Source organism: Artibeus jamaicensis, unplaced genomic scaffold, assembly GCF_021234435.1.
Source record: "Artibeus jamaicensis isolate MK-2021 breed Jamaican fruit bat unplaced genomic scaffold, CSHL_Jam_final contig_233, whole genome shotgun sequence".
NCBI classification, from domain to species: Eukaryota; Metazoa; Chordata; class Mammalia; order Chiroptera; family Phyllostomidae; genus Artibeus; species Artibeus jamaicensis.
The window spans coordinates 47406191-47425049 of record NW_026521486.1 but is presented as its reverse complement, the minus strand read 5'-3'; the positions used below and the strand labels follow the sequence as shown (position 1 = coordinate 47425049).

At 53.5% G+C, this 18859-nt stretch overlaps 1 protein-coding gene across 1 annotated transcript in view; it reads left to right on the top strand.

Moving 5' to 3' along the window:
• VDR (vitamin D receptor) overlaps window positions 1–18859 on the top strand; it is a 56389-nt gene that overhangs the window by 32139 nt on the left and 5391 nt on the right. The window contains exons 6-11 of the mRNA XM_037135560.2: window positions 1365–1495; window positions 8469–8653; window positions 8891–9014; window positions 11402–11573; window positions 17131–17282; window positions 17477–17593. Of these exons, the coding sequence (XP_036991455.2) occupies window positions 1365–1495; window positions 8469–8653; window positions 8891–9014; window positions 11402–11573; window positions 17131–17282; window positions 17477–17593 (881 nt within the window). The remainder of the gene's footprint in view (window positions 1–1364; window positions 1496–8468; window positions 8654–8890; window positions 9015–11401; window positions 11574–17130; window positions 17283–17476; window positions 17594–18859) is intronic.

The window sequence follows — 18859 nt, the reverse complement described above, 5'->3', positions numbered from 1 at the left end:
ACAGTGCCTTCGATCCAGGAAGCTAAGAGCAGAGCCTCATGTCCCTAAGGCTTCCTACCTGGGGGCCTTTACTTCTTGCTGAATCGCCTGAGTGATAAGTTTATTTATGTCAGTGGTCCTTTTCATAAAACAAGGGGGTACACTGACGGTCTTTTGGGTCCCCAAAGGGTCTTAGAGTCCAACTACCTGTGACTGCCAGCAGAGCTGGTCCTCTGGTCTCTTCTCCCATATCTCAAGGGCCATGTTGGTTTGGTCCCCAGGTGTCCATGCCAACTGATAAGTGTGTTTGTCCTGACCCCTGTGTCTGTCCTTGTGAATGTGAACAGTGTGAGTCATTTTCCACCGAGAAGCATAGCAAGTGCATGACGTCTGGACAAGGTGATATCACCAGCTCACCCCCAGGAGTGGGTAAAGGTCAGGCCTGGGCCTTGTGTCAAGGCTTTGGGCATCTACACAACTCCTGGGAAGATGCCGCTACGTGGGGACGAAACGATGCTGCCATCGTCTTTCCCCAGCGAAACCTTGTCACCAAGAGTGGACGTCCCCTTGCCAGGGTCAGGGAGAGAAAGGACAGCCTCTAAGACACAAATGACAGGAAGGCTCTAGGGAGGTGGCCCCTAATAAGCCTGCCAATGTCCCACTCGGTGTGCTTGACAGCAAGAGAGGAAGCAGAACTAGGAAAATGAGCTTACGCACACAGGCGCACTCTTACAACGAACGCCCGGTGATTCCTAACGCAGGACCTTTGAAAGTTTTCCGTTCTTACAGAACCCTTGCTTCCTCTGCCTTTGGGAAAGCCAAGGCCAGACCTCAGGGCCCCCGCCGGCCCATCCGGCCTCTTCTCCTGCTGGGCAGCCTATCTTGATGTCTACAGCTGTGGCGGGGCCTTTTCTCCCTTCTCTCTGCACCTGTGCCCATGTCTGTCCCTGGGTCCGGGGTGCCCTGGTCATAGGTATCTGGGCTCCAGAAAGTTAAGGCTGAGACTAGCATCCTTGCCTTTCATAATGGCTCCTTAAAAGCAGTGAGGGTTACTTTGCAGATTTCAGTATTTAAAAAATGTTCTGCTAGGCTAACTCATTCATCTATTTCCTGTGTAACTAACATGTGGGCAGTAGAGAGCTGTAGAAGTACGTGAAAGCAGTGCTGGGAGCAGGGTTGGTGATGAAGGAGGAGGAAGGCACGGTTGGCACATGTCCAGTGAGGGGCGGGGATCACTGAGAGTGGCCGGGGCTGGGCTGGGCCCCAGCCCTCTGCGGGAGAAGTGTGGATCCGGAAGCCTTGTGGCCAGGTCCCTGCGGTCACAGCAGCCGGGGCTGAGGAGCGGGAAGGTGGGTGACCCAGTGGAGGGCATGTCCTCTCGGCAGGCGCAGCATGAAGCGAAAGGCATTGTTCACCTGTCCTTTCAACGGGGACTGCCGCATCACCAAGGACAACCGCCGCCACTGTCAGGCCTGTCGGCTCAAGCGCTGCGTGGACATCGGCATGATGAAGGAGTGTGAGTGTCCGGGGGCCAGGGCAGGGGTTCGGGGTGGGACTGGGGATAGGGGAGGCTCTGGCTACCGGTTTAGCCAGAGAGGTGTGGCCGCCCTTCCTCTGTAGCTGCGGGCATCAGGGCCGGCCCCCTGGGCAGGGTGGCCGGGACTCCAGGATCAAAGGCAGCAGGGGGTCCCGAGAGCATCTGTGGGATCGGTGTATGGGTCTCAGAGGCCAGGGAGAGCCCCTCTGGTGTGAGGCTGGTGATGGGGGAGGCCGGGAACTGTCTGTGTGAGCACCGGGTTTGTGTTCCTCCGAGGGGTCTTCGCTGTGCTCACAGCTCCCTGGACCTGAGGGGAAAGCAGGAGGCTCAAGGACCCCAGGGCACTTTGGCTTTTGGGGGAGGGGCTGCTGTGGTTGGGGAGGGGAAGAGCCACGGGGAGAAGAAATGCTCAGAGCCAGGCCGGCCCCTGGGCTCTTCCCCAGCCTCCCAGCCCCCTGGCCCCAGGAGCAAATCTGAGGGCTGCTGCCCAGGGCACACTGGGTGGGAAGGTTCTGTGAAGGGAAGCGCTGGACTCTTGGGTGACCCTCTAGATCCAGACAGAGAAAGAAGAGTGATCCTTTAGGACTTCCTGTCCAGCTCTGGGGCTGGAGGAGAGGACCTAGGGGGCATTTTCACAGGTTCTGACCCCTGGACTTTGCATCTGAGCTCTAGTATCAGTTACTTGGTAACCAGAGTAGCCACTGAATTTAGCAGGTCCTGGGAGGGGCTAGCCAGGCCCTCTGGGGACCCAAGGCAAGGGCACTGGGCCGGTCCAGGCAAGGGCGCCCTCTGTACCTTCAGCCCCTGCTTTGCCCCTTGCTCACTCCAGTCTGCATTCGGCTCCCTGGCCCCTCCCCAGCCCTGGGACAGGGCCTGGGTTCTGCAAAGCCATAGGCCCGGGAGGCTGGGAAGGCGTGCTCAGGCGCGGGCACCGTGAAGGCTCTCCTGGCTATGGGCTGTTTTAATGGGGGCAGGGGTAGCAGGCAGTGGTATAAGAAAGATGTATCTAGAACAAGAGGAAAAGTCACAGGACAGGGCTGAGGGGATGGGACATTTCTTCCTCGATGGGAAAAATTTTTTTCTGTTTTTGGGAAACGGAGGCAGAGTGGTGGCCCTCACGTGGGGCTCCCTCCTCAGACCTTGACAGGGTCCACTCTAGTAGGTCTCGGCCCCTCCCTGCCGATCCCAGCTCCCCAGCCCACACCAGCAGCCCTGGAAGAAGTTTCCAGGCTGTGTTCCTCCTCGCCCCCACAGGAACATGCAGGCCCGGACTTGCTCATCGCTCTGTGCCCGGTCCCCTGCCCCGCCCGACTCCCGTGTTGATCCTGGAGCAGTGGAGGCTCGAGGCCTGGGTGCCTCCTGGGGCTTCTCACACGTTGGCTTAGCATGGCTGCTCTCCATGAGACGCCAGCCCGGGCACAGAGCAGAGGTTGCGCCCACAGCCCCTGCCCCCACGACGCACAGCCTGCAGGGGGCAGGGAGCCAGATTCTAAGGCTCCAGCAGACCAGTAACGGCACAGGGTAGCACCGCTGGGAGTCGGTCAGGCTGTGCCGGTCAGGGCCAGCCTCACTGATGTCCCAGAGGCCTCTCTCCTGAGTCTCAGGAGGGAGATGTTCTATTAACCAGGAATGGGGAAACACACTTGGAAATCGTCTGAGACCCAGAAAGGAAAGTATCAGGATTGGAGTCAGAAAGCAAGCTGAGACTAGAATCTGACTCTGTGTCCCTAGATCCCTCCCGGTCCCCTGGAGAGCGCTGCATCCACGGCGATGAGCAGGCCTCAGGGAGTCAGGGGGTCCTTGCCCCAGGACCACCACATGGTGGGGGGCCAGCCATCCAGAAGTGGGTGTCCACCCTCAACCCCCGTTGGCTTTGTGCCTTGGCTACCCCAGCTCTAGCCTCAGTTATCCCCAATGAAGCCCTATGTCCCCTCTCTGCTGTCTGTCCGGCGTGGCCCCATGCCCACCCCGCTCCAGATGCCAGAGCAGGAGGTGATGCTGAGTGCGGGATGGGCCCCAGGGCGCCACTGAGAATGGAAACCTCGCTCCAGCACTAAGCTCTTAGTCCGCTACCCAGAGGGAAGGTCTTCCAGGGACAGGTGTGGTTCCCCGCCTCGGGTCAGCCCACTCCTGGGAGGCCTGCCCACGTGCCTAGGCCTGGAGCTCCCAGCTCATATCCCGAAGATGGCTTCTCATTTATTATCACCGGGGCTGGCTGTGGTCCCCAAGGCCTACCCTTCCAGAGACAACTCAGTGTCAACATCTGTAAACCACAGGAGGCCCAGGGCTCCCTGTGAAGGGAGATGCAAACCCAGGTCCCTTCTGATGGGGCAGTGGAAGTGGCCCTTCACTGGGAGCGCTAAGAAGGTGAAGGGGGTGAGCCTGGGAGTGGAGGTTTGGTGCCCACCTCTGAGCGCCAGATATCTGCCGGGCACGTGCGTTTTCTTGCTAAATTCTTACAACAATTCCTAAATACGTGAATACTTTTTTAAGATTCAATAGATGAGAAAACTCAAAAGCATTAAAATAACACACCTCTAAGGCAGATGATGGTGTCGGCATTCTCGTCTAGGTGTCTGTGTCCCAGGCCCACGGGCTCCACCCCAGTGCAGCCCCGCCGAAGTCGCAGTGTGCTGGAGCTCCCCACTGTGCGTCTCCAGGCACTGCCTGAGGCCCTGCCCGATGAGCTGAAGAGAACTGTGTCCCCTCAAAGCCTCCCTTTCTCTTTCTTCAAGTCCTAGCTGACTTCGTGTCCTTGGAGCCCCCCAAATGTCATAGTTGAGTCCTTGCTTCTGGTGGGCGAGTCTCTCACAGAACGACTTATTGTGCTCACTTGTTTAACATTTCTACAGTTATCCATCTTTTTTTTCTACCACGCATTAGCACAGAACCTGGCACACAGTAGGTGCTCAGTAAACGTGTGCTGAGTGATTGAATGTTAGCTCCCCATTTGCTTCTTTGTGTCAACTACATCTCTCACTGGTCTGTGCATCAGGAAGGCCCGCCAGACCTCATGCCATCTGTGCCACGAATTTGGGACACCTGTATGTCTGCTTCCCTGATGTTGTCCTTAGGCCACCAGCGGCAGCTTGAAATGTTTTTACTGTAAGTTGTTTGCACTTTCAGACCTTGCCTCCCTAACTCAATTCTCTTTCGTGGAAATAGCCCAAAGCCACTTTCTCACTCAGCAAGGAACTTAGAAGGAATGGGAAAAGCTGCTGAAAAGCCACACTTGGGTTTCACAAAGTCCATGTAGGGAAGATTTTTGAATAACGATGCCATGGGAACTAGCTCTCGTTTATGTCATTTAGCCCACGGCAACATTGTTTTCATTCCGTACATGTTGCTTAAAGGCATAGAACCTACTGACCGCCTTAGGTGAGGACTTAACTGTGCGTGCACTTCAGTTTTGGGGGAGCCCTTCAGTTGCTGTTTCAGAATCTGTTTGTTCTCATTCTAGGTCAGTGGCTTTTAACTGTAAAACACACGTCCTCCGGCGTGATAGTAGTGGCATTTTTAGTAGGAATTCATTGAGAGAGTGACAATCTCCTGTGAAATGAATCTCCCCTTTAAACAAATGACATATTTCATAAGTCACAATGGCCTCTGCATGTGTGAGAGACTTAGGACTTCTCGGCCCGCAGATAGCGTGGCTTGGGGGTGGCCCCAGGACTGGTGGCCCTGTTTGGACCAGCAAACCCCAGTGCTTCTTCCTCCGGTGCTACTGTACACGGAACAGGGTCCCTATTTGACACACGTGATCCAGAGGAACAGAATCGCAAGGTTAACACTGAAGCTTTTTTAATTATGTCCTTTCAAAGGAAGTCATTTACAAATGTTGCTACTTTCTTTAATTTTTCACACTCCTCAGATGGATGGGGACCTAGTAAAGTACGTTCAGTGCTGAGGACCTATTAAGCCGTCTTAGCCGATCCTGACTGGGGGCAGTGTGGGGTCACGGTTATAACCATGGACTCTATCTAGAGCCACCCTGGCCTGGCCTGGCCTGAGTACCACCTCCACCCTTGTTAGATCTGTGACTTTCAGCAAGGTACATGGCCTCTGGGCCTTAGTTTCCTCATCTGCAAAATGGGGATAATAACACCTGCCTTAAGTGGTTGTTATGAGGACTAAATAGGTGTGAGTTCGTAAAGAAGAAACCTTTAGAATTGTGCCCAGTTCATAAAAACCTTTATCCATTTTTATTAACACTTTTTTTATTACATAAAACTTGATCACCAGGATTTCCAGCTCCCAAGAGAATGGAAGTAACTCTTCGGGGGGAGAAGGCACAGGTCCAGGGTCAGGCAGCAGTAGGAAGAGATGACACCTAACTGACAGAGAGAGGGAAGCCGAGAGCCACGCGCAGTAGCGAGAGAACCCAGGGTCACGGCAGGCTGAGTCACAGAGTGCAAGTGAGCAGCCCTTTCTAATTCTGAGGCCACAGCCTTGTTCCTGCGAAGTCCAGTCATTTTAATTGTTTGGGATGATGCCTCTGAATCACCAAGAAAAGGTTACATGATATTACAGGTGTGCTGTTACAAGGTATCCTGTGTACAGAATATTTCGGTAACAATCATTTAAATGAAAGGGTACCTCGGCTCAGCTGTCTGGTGGACTGGCATTCACTGGGAGCTACCCCTGACATTGCAGGGTGCATGCAGGCCTGGTGCACCCCTTACTGTCCTTCCCTCAGCCTGGGACAATGACTAGCGCACAGTGGGTGCAATCAACGTGATGTGCTGAGAGTCCAGTATATCAGACTACTGAGCAAGTAGCATGTCCAGGAATCTCCACTGGGCTAGCATTTGCGGGGGAAACAGGACTTATAACATGTGGCTCCTTCCCTTGAAGTAGCCTATATTCCTAGTGAAGGAGAACTTTAACTCCTCAGGCTCTCTCTCTACAGGCATTTATTGGAAACTTTACTAATAATAAATATTTCAGAGTGGAAGGCAATTGGGTGCCAATGCATGTAGGAAAAGCTGGACATACTGCAGAATTAAAAAAGGAGAGCTCAGTGCATGTCCAGGCAATCAAGAAAGCCTTTGTGGTAAGAGAGAGCCAGCTGCAAGCTGGGTGCTGAAGAATAGATAGGACTTGCACAGCTACTGGGGAGAGAAGACCCCACTGGCCAGGCATCCAGCAGAAGTGGAAATACAGAACGAAGGTGAGCAGCTCAGGGTCATAGGTCAGCGGCCCCAACATTAGGAGAGCAGGTACTGGGATATGAGGTTGGAAAGTTAGGAAGAAGCGAAATCACAGAGAATCTTGACTTTAGTTTGGATATGGTAAGCAATAAGGACCCAGGAAAAGTTTCTGAGCAGGAGAGAGACGCCACAGAACCACAGAGTGGTCCGAGCCTGCGGACACCTGTGGTGTGACTGGCGGAGCCAGCTGCCTCTAACTCCAGTCTCATTGCTTCTTGTCCCCACCCCTCGGGTGAGCAGGAAAGACCAGACACCTCATCTAGGGTTCTCCAGGCCAGAGCCTTGCACCCTGCCCTGACCGGGATGCTCCCTGCTCCTTCCTCTCCCAATCCACTTGACCTCTGGGGTCTGAGCAGACGCCCTCTGTGGGAGGAGGGTTGGCAGCATGGGCAGGTGAGTCAGTAACCTGGCCTGGCCTCCTCCCAGTGCTCCTCTTGGTACGGCTTACCTCAGCGGTGGCAGGAGCACGCCATCGCTTGCTGCAGGCGCCCCTTTTCTGCTGTGCCTGAGGCTTTGGTTGCCCACTCTTCCCACCCCCAGGCTCTCTCTCAACTCCCACCAACTTCTTTTCATTCTCCCCCCTCACAAGACACCAGAGCCAGTGGGCCTTTCTTGAAGCCTGGAACCCACCCACTCTGAGGTTCTGGTTCCTTTCCCTGCTCTTGTGAAACTCCCCAGTTCTGTGGGCAGAGGCCCTGGCAACACCAGCACGGAGCAAGCAGCTACAGGCCGAGGGCCCCAGTGCCCACTCCTGCCGTCAGCTCTCGGCAAGCCCCGGCCAAGAGGTCTGTTTGCCTGGCTTCCGTGCCAGGCATCCCTGCTCCCAGCCCCGCCCTCCCGGGCAGCTGCCCCAGCACCGCCCGAACCCCCGCACGGCATGAAGGGGATGGAAAGGCCCCGCATCTTCAGATGCCTGGCTAGCAGCTGGAGAGAACACCCAGGTCAGAACTGTGAGGTGTGGTCATCAGGGACTTCCAGAGGCTTCCACGACTTCCTTGGGCAGAACTTTCCGGACTGGACAGGCTAGGGAAGGTATTATTTTGCAGGGAACCGGAGATGAAAAGTCTTTCTGTGTTGGTCAGAGTGGATGAGAAGCCTGAGTTCCATGCCTGGAAAGTTGGACACGGGAATGGCCACATGGAGGGGTCTTCTCAGCATCTGTGACTGTCCACATGGGGGCTCAGTCACTGTCTCCTCCCGGCTCGTGTCTTGGTCAGGACTAGGGAATATGGGGAGCGGGGAGCAGGGGGAGAATTAGTGCCGAATGAGCAGCTGCTCTGAGCCGGGCACACACTGCATTCAGTTCTGTCCATCTTTCAAGGCAGACGTTTTACTCTGCCCCCCGCACAGACACACTTTATGGACCGAGGAACAAAAATGGGTCCTTGGAGGAGAGTACGTAGATGAAACTTGTCATTTTGTAAGTGAGAGTTCGGTTTGCCCAGGTTCACACGAGGTGTGTGTGGAAAGCCACCCTGCCCAGACCACCCACCTCTTGAGTCCCCCTTTTCCTCCTCTCTCATGCGCCTGCCTTTCCAACATAGAAAATCCCATTTTCCACCCACAGAGTGGGCTTGGCCTCCCATGAGGCAGGAGGCCCCTTCCCACCCCTTCCCATGAGCTCCCAGTGTGTGTGCTGGCGGGGAGCGGCCCTCCCATCTTGTGTCTTCAGCAACCAGAGAGGAAGGTGTCTTGGAGGAGCTGGAGGCCCAGCCCTGGTGATGTCCCACTCCCACCCACAGTCATCCTGACGGACGAGGAGGTGCAGCGGAAACGAGAGATGATCATGAAGAGGAAGGAGGAGGAAGCCCTGAAGGACAGCCTGCGGCCCCGGCTGTCGGACGAGCAGCAGCACATCATCGGCATCCTGCTGGACGCCCACCACAAGACCTACGACCCCAGCTACGCCGACTTCAGCCAGTTCCGGGTGCGTCTGCCCGCTGGCCGGGAAGGATGAGCCGCAAGGGGAACCCGGGCACGGAGAGCGGGACCGAGGGTCAGGCCACCCTGACCCAGCAGGCAGGCCCGGGGGGTGCTCTGTCTCTCTCATTTCTCCCCCCCCCCCCATAGGACTTCCTTATGGCTACTCCTGTCAGAGATCAGGGCCAAGGTAGGAAGGTGGCCCAGAAACGTGAGCTGCTGATACTCCATCTTTCTCTTCCAGCCTCCGGTGCGAGGGGCTGAGGGTGGAGACAGCCATCCCAGCAAGTCGCTCTCGAGACACATGCCCAGCTGCTCCGGGGACTCGTCCTCCTCCTCCTGCTCCAATCATTGCAGCACCTCCCAAGGTAACGAACGGGCTGCACCTCCCTCCTCATGAGCTGGGGAGGGGAGCCCAGAGCTTCCCCACCTCTGCCCTGGGCTGCCAGGGGGAGGATGGCACTGCCACGCTGTGGGCCACACTGTGTCCCCAGAACAACCCCTTCTTACTGGAAGAGGTGGGACTTGCCCAAGGGCCGTGCTGGGGAAGACGCCAAGCGGGGCCGGGCGAGGTCTGCCTGCAGAACCTCCGCTCTTCCCACTGAGCCAGGCTTCTGGCCCTGCTCCTTCCCTGGGGCGACCAGCTTCCTCTGCATGGTATGTGGAGCCTGGGCCTTTGGGGGGTTTTTTTTGGTTTGTTCCTTTAGTGTTCCCAGTTTTATTGAGATGATTGACAGATAACACTCAATCAGTTTAAGGTGTACGACATAATGAATTGATACATGTATACATTGCCAAATGAACACCTGTCACCTCACACAGTTGCAAAGACTTGTGTGTGTGATTACTCTCTTAGCAGCTTCCAGTATATCAAACAGGTTTGTGAACTATGTTCATCAGAGCCTGCGAATTTTGGGAGGTGAAATGTGTGGGAGGGGAACACGTGGGGCCCTTTGCTGCCCACCTTACACCGGAGTCCTGGGGGGTCTCACGTCCCTCTTCCACCTTCCTCTTCATCTTCCCTCATCCTCCCTCACACTTGTCCCTCCTCCTCTACCTCCCACCCAGCCTGAACCTCGCTGCCCCTGCTTGGGCCTCCCCCCGCCCCACCCCGGGGGAACGAGGGCCCTCCGGGCTCACTGATGAGTCTGTGCCTAGGTCCGCGAGAGGTGGCAGGGGTCCCAGAGCCCACGGGACAGAGATGGCAGTAGAGCCAAACATGGAGCCCACCCTGCCCCACACTGGTTGCTGTGTGGACCGACCAGCCCCCTGAGCCCCTCACTTGGAACCCGCCCCCCACTTTACAGCACACTCCTCCAGTTTATCATAATAATTTTATGTTATCTAGGAATTTTGGTACCTTCTCATAGGTTAATTGATTTGAGATGCTCACCCCCCCACCAATGTTACAATCTGTATAACATATATTTATTTAAAGATTCAAACTAGTTAACATTTTTTACTTTAAAAAAGTATCACCCAAAAGTAGTACGTGTTCATTGTGGACATTAAGAAAATGCCAGGCAGTGAGAGACAAATGCCATGTGATCTCACCTATGAGTGGAACCTACTCAACAAAACAAACAAGCGAGCAGACTAGAACCAGAGACATTGAAATAAAGAACAAAGTGACAGTGAGGGGGACAGGGTGGGGGAGGAGAGAGTTAAGGGGGGGGTGGAGAAGGGGAGGGGTCGAGTCAAGGAACATGCATAAAGGACCCTTGGACGAAGACAAGGGGGGCAAGACTGACTGTGGGAGATGGGTGAGCAGGGCAGGGGAGAGCCGTGGGGGGAAAATGGGGGCAACTGTAATTGAACAACATGAGAAAGTTTTTAAAAAAGAAAAGAAAAAGCTAAATTATATATATATATATCTCCTGTAATTCCACCGCCCATAGACAATCACCATCAGCATTGGGACGTTGCTCTTTCCCATTTTTTTTAAACACCTGTGTGTATTCAGAGATGGAGCTATGTCATACAGAGACTGGTAATTTGCTTTTTCCCCACAAGAATACATTGCATCATATTTTCCTGTCGTTCAGCATACGTCTAGATTATTTTTAAAGGCAGCAGAGCCATCTGGGGTACGCGCAGTAATGTATCTAAATCCCCTATCCCTGGGCATTTGTGAGATTGTTTCCCAGCTTCTCATTAAGATAACTGTGCTTGTGGTTACGTTCTCGCACTTATTCAGAATGTTTTCCTTATGATGAATCCCCGGAAGTGGGGTGGCTGGCGAAAAAGTCCGCACGACTGCGGGAGTTCGACCCCTGCTGCCAGCAGCCCCTAGGTGCCGCGTGGGAAGACCCGAGCCGCCTGCGGTGCCCCAGCGCCGCCCAGGGGCTGCCAGCTCCCCGCGTCTTCGTAAATGCTGGTGTCAACACTGAACCGCGTTTGTTTCTAGTTTCCAGGTGAAAAATGCAAATGCTTTTACTTGGCGATTTTTTGATCACTAGTGAGGTTAAACATTGTTTCCCACAAGCGTACTGGTTCCAAATTCATTTTTGATTTGAGATCATTAGAAACAAGATTCGAGGACGTCAGATCATGGCTCGAGGACGCCTCGTTTTTCAGAGGACCTGCGATCTTTGGTTTGACCACCCCACTCGGCTGAGAGAAGAGACGGGGGGCCCTAGCGGAAAGCCCGGGCTGGCCCACCGGCCAGGGCACAGCGGGTCCTCCCGGGGCCGCGCGGAGGAAGCCTGCCTCCAGTGTCCTCCAGCAGTCCCTTTTCTCCCCTCGTCTCCTGCAGACGTGATGGGGACGGCCAGCCTCTCCAACCTGGATCTGAACGAAGAGGAGTCAGATGAGTCTTCCGTGACCGTAGACCTGTCCCACCTCTCCATGCTGCCCCACCTTGCTGACCTGGTCAGTTACAGCATCCAAAAGGTTATTGGCTTTGCCAAGATGATCCCAGGGTTCAGGTAAGAAGCTCTGGGCGTGTCTGGGAAACACAGTTAGAATCCTGGAGTCAGCTGGGAGGAGGCTCGGAGATCACAAATCCACCGCTTCCCAACGTAGAGAGTGAGGCCTTGCCCCAGACCTCCTAAATCAGAGTCTCTGGATGCCGTACTTCAGGAGGTCTGGGTTTCAGGCAGTGCTGCCCACCCAGCATTACTGGGGGGGCCAGCATTACTGGAGAGCTATTCACCCGCTACACTTGCTGGGTGGTGTAATGGAAGCCCAGCATGGTCGAAAGGTCAACGCCAGGCCTTCCAGTGCTGGAGCCAGTTGTCGGAGCAGGTCCGGAACTCTTAGTCCACTGCTGTGCCCTCACCAGCTGGCTTCAATTTAATCCTCATACTGTGCCTTTAAATTAAACCTACATTCGCCCTCCACACTCGATTCTAAAACCAGGATGAAGTGCTAGAGAGGGTGGGGGCTGGGCGCAAAGCCTCGTGAGGTCATGTGGGAATCCTAGAGGGAGACAGATGGACCGGCAGATATGATCTGGGCACCCTTTGCCCAGTTTACCCTTCACTCAAGTCCATTTCCTAACTGTGCTGAGAACTTTTTGGCCTACTGGAGTAGAGATCCTCTGGATTCATTCATATAAATTTCATTCATTCATTCAGGTGTTTTATTGTCTTGGTGGTAATGGCATGTATAATACTTATATTTAAAGAGTCATGCAGTGTCAAATATTCTCCAAATAGTTAAGAGTTGACACTTTTAGTAGATATGTTGGGAAATAGTTATATCTAAACGTATATATACTTATACCCTCATTCTTTAGAACATTGTCATAAAATACATAAATAATGTGGTTGAGAAATAGAAGTAAATTAATACCAAGCAATATTATCATCAGCAATAGTTGTAATCATAGCAGCAGGAGCAGAATGTTTCCTTGATACAGGTGCTCAGATTCAGAGCCGGAGTCCTGGGAGCCAGGACACAATTTGACATTGGCTAGCTCTGAGCAGAAACTGAAGCGGGGTACCGTTTATTATTTTGTGAATCTCTCTGCTATGTAGGGAAGTCAGCAGCCACTGTCTAAGTGACCGCATTACAACCTAGATAATGGTAGTTCGCAAAGCTAAACTCAGCACTTCCCAGTTTGTTTCTGCCCTGAGACAGCTGGCCCTGTTATTCTAAGCCTCTCACCTCTCCAAATACCAGGGATTTGCCAGTGCTCTTTCCCTGGACCTAAATGTGAAAACTCTAAACAAGAGAAAAACATCAAATGGCACTGAGACACATTGTGCATCTTGTAGCAGAGGGAGTGAGGGCCACTCTGGCAGGCAGGCAGGCAGGAGCAGGCCACTGAGTGTCACCTGTGAGCTCAGCATTGTGCTGGGCCTGGGATTTACCCTCCAGAGCCTTTCCTTGGAACAGACAACACATTCCACTCAGTACAAGTTCCAACCTTCTCCTCAACTCTTGTGTTATTGTTTGCAAACTCCATGTGTTCCAAAGTCTTGTTTTATGTAAACAGCTAGAGAAAAAAACACTTCAGGGTGCTGATGGATACACAGTAGCACCCAACTTTCATCTTAGTTCAAGGCAGCAGCTCTCCTGCACGCAGGGTCCATCCTTCCCTGCCTCGTGGGGAGAGGGATGAAAGGGCATCTGATGCCCAGTCCAGATGCTGAGGTCTGGTGAGTCTAAGTGGTAGCGGGGACGGCATGTGAGGGAGCACTGTCCTGAAGAGAAACCCACTCATTTAACCAGATTACCCTGTTGCGGTCCCTCCATTATGTAGCCCAAACCCCCTTTTTCCCCTCCCGTGCCCTTGGCCCCCATCTCTTAACCTCAGCAAACATGCCCTTACACGACCGTCATGGCCAGCCCTTCAGTTTCTCTCCCCAGGGTGAGCTGAAGTCCGCCCCGTTCCTTCCCTTTCAAGCCTCATTTTGCAGCGTTCCTTCCGCGAGCCCTGCAGTTGCGGCCAAGGTGGCGCGCACATGGGCAGGTACAGGAGCTGTCCAGTTACTGATGCCAAGCCACTTCGGTTGGTCCTGAACCTGCCTGGATGGCCTTCTCTCTCCCCAGCCTGACTCGAGAAGTCCCGGTGCAGAGTGTGTTCTAACAGAAACGCAGCAGGCCCTGGCGAGAGCTCTTGGGGGCACACTGATGTGGGTACTCTGTGTGACTGGACGGAGGTGCTGTTGAGCCTGGACTGGCGCCAGAGCCCAGGTTCCAGGGGGGCCCAGGTGCAGCCGGGCCACTAGCTCTCCGGTTCTGCCGGTTTCTGCACCGAGGGGTTCTGTTTTTCCAAGAAGTGAAAGAACAGCGGCTAGTGCCTGGCGGCTTTGATCTTGTTGCCCGCAGGCAGGGGCGGAGGGTGGAGAGAGGGCAGGATGGGACTTCTGTGTGGGTGAGTTGGGGGTGGGGAGACAGGATGAGACTCCAATGCGGGCACGGGACCTAAGTGGGATAGGACTGGATGGGCCGTGTCGGGTGCGAACTGCACTGCGGTGTGGCCCCGGGCTCTGCTCCTGACTCCCGCTCCCCTCTCTGACTCAGTCTGCACCCCACAAATCTCCCTCCCTCACTGTTGCAAAAGAAATACATGGAGGAAGTGGGCCCAGGAGCAGTCCTGGGCTGGAGACCTGCGGACCACAGGCTTCCCTGCCCAGGGAAGTGCAAGAGTGACCAGGCCGAATCAGCTGGAGCCCAGCCCTGTGGCCAGGTTTCTTCAACCTCACTGTCATTTCCGTTCCCAGGGTCTCCTGCCCAGGAGTCTCCTGCCCAGGGTCTGAGACCTGGGGGTCGTAGTACTTCCTATGCTTTTTGTTCCGTATTCACGTGTTCATCTATCTAACCAACTGCTTTCTTACCTAAACTGAGGGATTAGAGTTGACAAGGACAGTCTGTCCTCCCGGGGGCTCCGTGGCTGATGGAAGAGATAGACACGTGAACAACTTCTGGGAAAAGATAAGCTCTAGAGAGGCCTGCTAGAGGGACCCCGGGAATACGGGCGGGAGGGCCGGCCTCTGCCTGGGGACTGGCAGAGGCGAGAGGGAGACACGTTTCCAGAGCACCACTCAGGTGCCCAGAAGCAGCCCCCGACATGAACCCGACCTGGGCGTGAACAGTACACAGGCCTGGAGTGGGGGCAGAGCCCCAGCTGGTGTTGTCTGGAGCAGGAACAGGGTTTTTTTAAGGGTTTCTCCACCAGCACCTCCACCCGCCATCAGCTTCAGTCTGGCCGTGAGTAACGCCCTGCATCTCCAGGCTGTGGGTGGTGACTCAAGGTCATTCTAGAGTTGCTTTCACAGAGGTAGCATGTCCAGATCACGACAGACAGTGGTCCCCCCGCCGTCTCTCTGGCTAACCTCGCACGGGGTGCTTGACCCCTTTGGACATTCATTTTCAGTGGGCCATTGAACAAAGGGCTGTGTGCTGAGATAATCACCACAAAATGACGTATACTATCAAAAGATTAGAAGTGACCAAAATGTCCCAAATTAGGTGGATAGGAGACTAACTAAACAACTTACAGTGTTGATATAATGTAACATTATGCAATCCTCTATGAACTGGGCTAAAGAAATTTTAGTGGTTTAAGAAGTGGGACACAAAATTACTATGAACTGGAGTAAAAAAGATATTTGCATAGAAAAAAAGATAGGGAAATGTACCAAAATGTTCATTGTGGTTGTGAGTAGTTTTTATTTGCTTTTATTTATTTTGTCTGTATTTTCCAAAGATGTAATGATGACGATGCTTACCTTGTATAATGAACTAAAATCCAAGTGGGGGTGGTGTGAGTTTTCATTTTTTTGAATGTGGACTGAGCAACCAGAGAACAGTGACGAGGAGGGCGGGGTGTCATCAGGGCTGTCCACCCTGGGGAAGGGGTGAGGGGTGCACGGCAGCTTCTATAGACAGTCAAAGGGAACTGTGGCTGCTGGGGAGGCCTGGCTCTGCGCTCCTTGAGAAGACAGAAGTGCAAGCAACGGGTGAGTGTGTCGTCATGTGAGTTATAGGTCAGTAGAAAGAGAGGCTGTTAATGAAGAGTAAACAACTTCACGGCTGTCCCTGGAGGCCGTGAGCAACCCAGCACTGGGAGAACCCGGTGGAGGCTGCGTGGGAACCATGTGTCAGCAGTGCTGGAGAAGAGACCGGACCACGTAGCCTCTACCAAGAAGGGTCTTCCAACTCCAGCTCTTGGTGATTTTTTTCAGTGCAGACTCTGTGCTAGTCATCCCAATGATCCTTTTATGGACCAAACTGTATCACCGCGGAGGGGACGATAGCCTATCCACGGGATATCCAGGCAGAAGTGTACAGCCGGGAAGAGAAGGGAGGCAAAACCAGGAGCACATTGATCTGCGGGTCCTGCTTTTTCCTTGTCGTTGTTCAGACAAGCCTCACTTGTGACTCACAGTGTTGGAACCAGTCATTGGCTGCGTGACGCACTGACATATTGGTTGACCCTCTCTTGTCCTCAGGACTAAGTGATCAGTGCGTGGGCAACACTGATGTAATTAACAGGTGGTGTTGGCCCTCAAGTAGCTTACAGTTAAGGTCCAAAACAGGCCTATGCGAGAAACAGAGCCAAAGTGAAAAGGGGAAAATAAGAGTAAAAGCAGTGTGCAGGGAGTCATAAAGGAATGGCTCCTATTCCACGGAAGAGAATCGGAGGGTGGGGGGCTCCACGGGAGACCTCACCAGACTCAGAGTCCGAAGGATGAGGTGGAGGAGAAGGGCATTCTTGGCTGCAAGCTCTCTGGTGCTCAAAGGCATGACGGTGTGAGAACAGCCCCTGGATGTGGAGTCTTCCATAGCTGCTAGAATGGAGGGTTGGTGGCATTTGCAGTGGGAAGGGGGGCTGGAAGGACAGGTTGGAGCCAGTTTATAGAGTGCAAGCCTGATCCTGGGGTGTTTGATAATCAGTGAGGATTTCTGAGCACAGGAGTGTGATGCTTCCCTGCAGCAGCAGTAAAGATGAATGAGAGGCCCTACAGGTTTGACTCCAGGATTCTAGTAGGAGGTGACTCAAAAAGATGATGGGGCTCTAAGCAGAGAAGTCCTGGCGGGAGTGGGAATGGGGTCAAGGGTTGCAGAGACAGACATGTCGGAGACACAGCTGGCTGAGCCTTACCACTAGGAAGGACTGGAGGATGGGGAGGGAGAGGGAGAAGAGCGTGGGAGCTGCTGAAGATGGCCAGGGCCGTACGTTTGCCGGCCACCGTGTTCATGCCGTAATCCTGGGAGCCTCCTCAGGCTCTATCTTCCTGTCCCTAAAATACTTACGTCAGCTTAGAACTGGGAGATCCTGGCAAGTTACTGCGTTTTCCTTGTCTTAGTAACTGAACTACTTCATTTCTTACCTTGACATATAGTCTTGAGTTCTTCTCCCTCAAGAAACAGCCTTATTCTTTCCCACCCAGCTTCAAGCTCCTTAATGGAGGGTCCAGAGCACATACTGGTCACCGGGCAGGTGTAGGCCTGTCAAAACACTACACCAATTTGCACGACTCGAAGGTCTTGACCAATAACCTGACCCTTACTTCTGCCCTTCCCTGGCAGAGACTTGACCTCTGAGGACCAGATTGTGCTGCTGAAGTCAAGTGCCATCGAGGTCATCATGTTGCGCTCCAACCAGTCCTTCACCATGGATGACATGTCCTGGACCTGTGGGGGTGAGGACTACAAATACCGCATCAGTGATGTGGCCAAAGGTGAGTCTGGGCTCTACCTACACCCTCTCTATCTCCCAGTCTCTGATTCTACCGATCCTGGGGTCAGGAGCCCTCATTAGGCAACAGCACGGAAAAAGGGGAAGGGTCAGGCCTGGTCAGGGTTGGACGTGGGATGGGCTGCGATGGGTGGCTCCTCAGTTCTGCCCACAGCTTCTGGCCATTCTGTCTCACAGCCGGACACAGCTTGGAGCTGATCGAGCCACTCATCAAGTTCCAGGTGGGGCTAAAGAAGCTGAACTTGCATGAGGAAGAGCATGTCCTGCTCATGGCCATCTGCATTATCTCTCCAGGTATGCTGAGGCCTAGCGGTGAGGAGCTCAGGGACCTGGGACGTGAGAAGTATGAAAAATGAAGCCCTGCGGAGGGCCAGCAGGACAATCTTGAGGGATAAGTGAGCAAGAGGGCAGAAAGAGCAAGAAACACCCTCGTTGCTGGGTTTGCAAAGCCCATATGGTGTCTGTATACTGAGGCCATTGGTGATTCATAGGTAGGATTCTTAGGAACCAGATAGATGGGGTTTCTCAGGCCACAGACAAGCCTGGATATTCCCAATATTCAGGCTTTGCTTTTGTGTGAACTGGACTGAACTTCCTTGACACTTGAGGACACTTGAGGGGGACAGGTTAGAAAAGACCCTGGGGCCTGGTGGATGGTTCTGCCCAGACAGTTTACCCAACTAATTTTGGAGGCAGTGTGCTGTGATCTATGAGCTCGTCTACCTGCTTGGGGTGATGAGAGGGAGGCAGGCTGAGGAAGAGGTTGTTGTGATCCCAAGGATGCTGTATTGGTGACGAGGCCCAAGATGAGGCAGCCCTGCCTCAGCCTGGACTGTACTCAGAAAAAGTGAGTGGGCTCTACCCAGTGATGCTTTCCTGGGCTTGGGAACCAAAGAATGGGCATGGGCTCACTTCCCCTTTGCAGCCAGCATTCACTCATTTGTTCTTACATACACTCAGCAATAATTTATTGAGCACCTACTAGGTATGAGACACTGTGCTGGGCATGGCGATTCAGTAGCCCACAGGACTTCTCCCCTATGAAGTGTAATAAGAGACATTAAACAAATACTATTTAACAATTAATTTATAATATGACAAGAGTTTTAAAAAGGTAAAGAAGTACATGATACTATAGCTGGGTATAACAGAAAGAGGGAACCTGATGTAGTCTGGGGCATGGAGGTAGGAAGTCATCAGGAATGGCCTTCTTGAAGGTCTTTTAAGCTGTTATCTGAATGATCAGTAAGAATCAGGCAAAGATAAAGAGCTGAGCTCCCGGCAGAGGGAACATTAATATGAGTCTGGAGGCCAGAGGGCATGTTGCGTCAGAATCCTAATGGAAAGATGGACTGTAGAGATAGAGGGAGGGAGAGAAGGTGGGGACAGGGCCAGATGGGTCCATGAAAGGACTTGAGGCTTGACCCTAAATGCAGTGGATAGTAGTTGAGGGGCTTTAAGAAGGGCTGTGAGGTCGCAGGTCAGCAGCCATGCAGGGGTGACTGAGGAGGATACTGAAGTTGGGTGTCTGCCTCTGTGGACGGAGGGGTGGTGGGGACA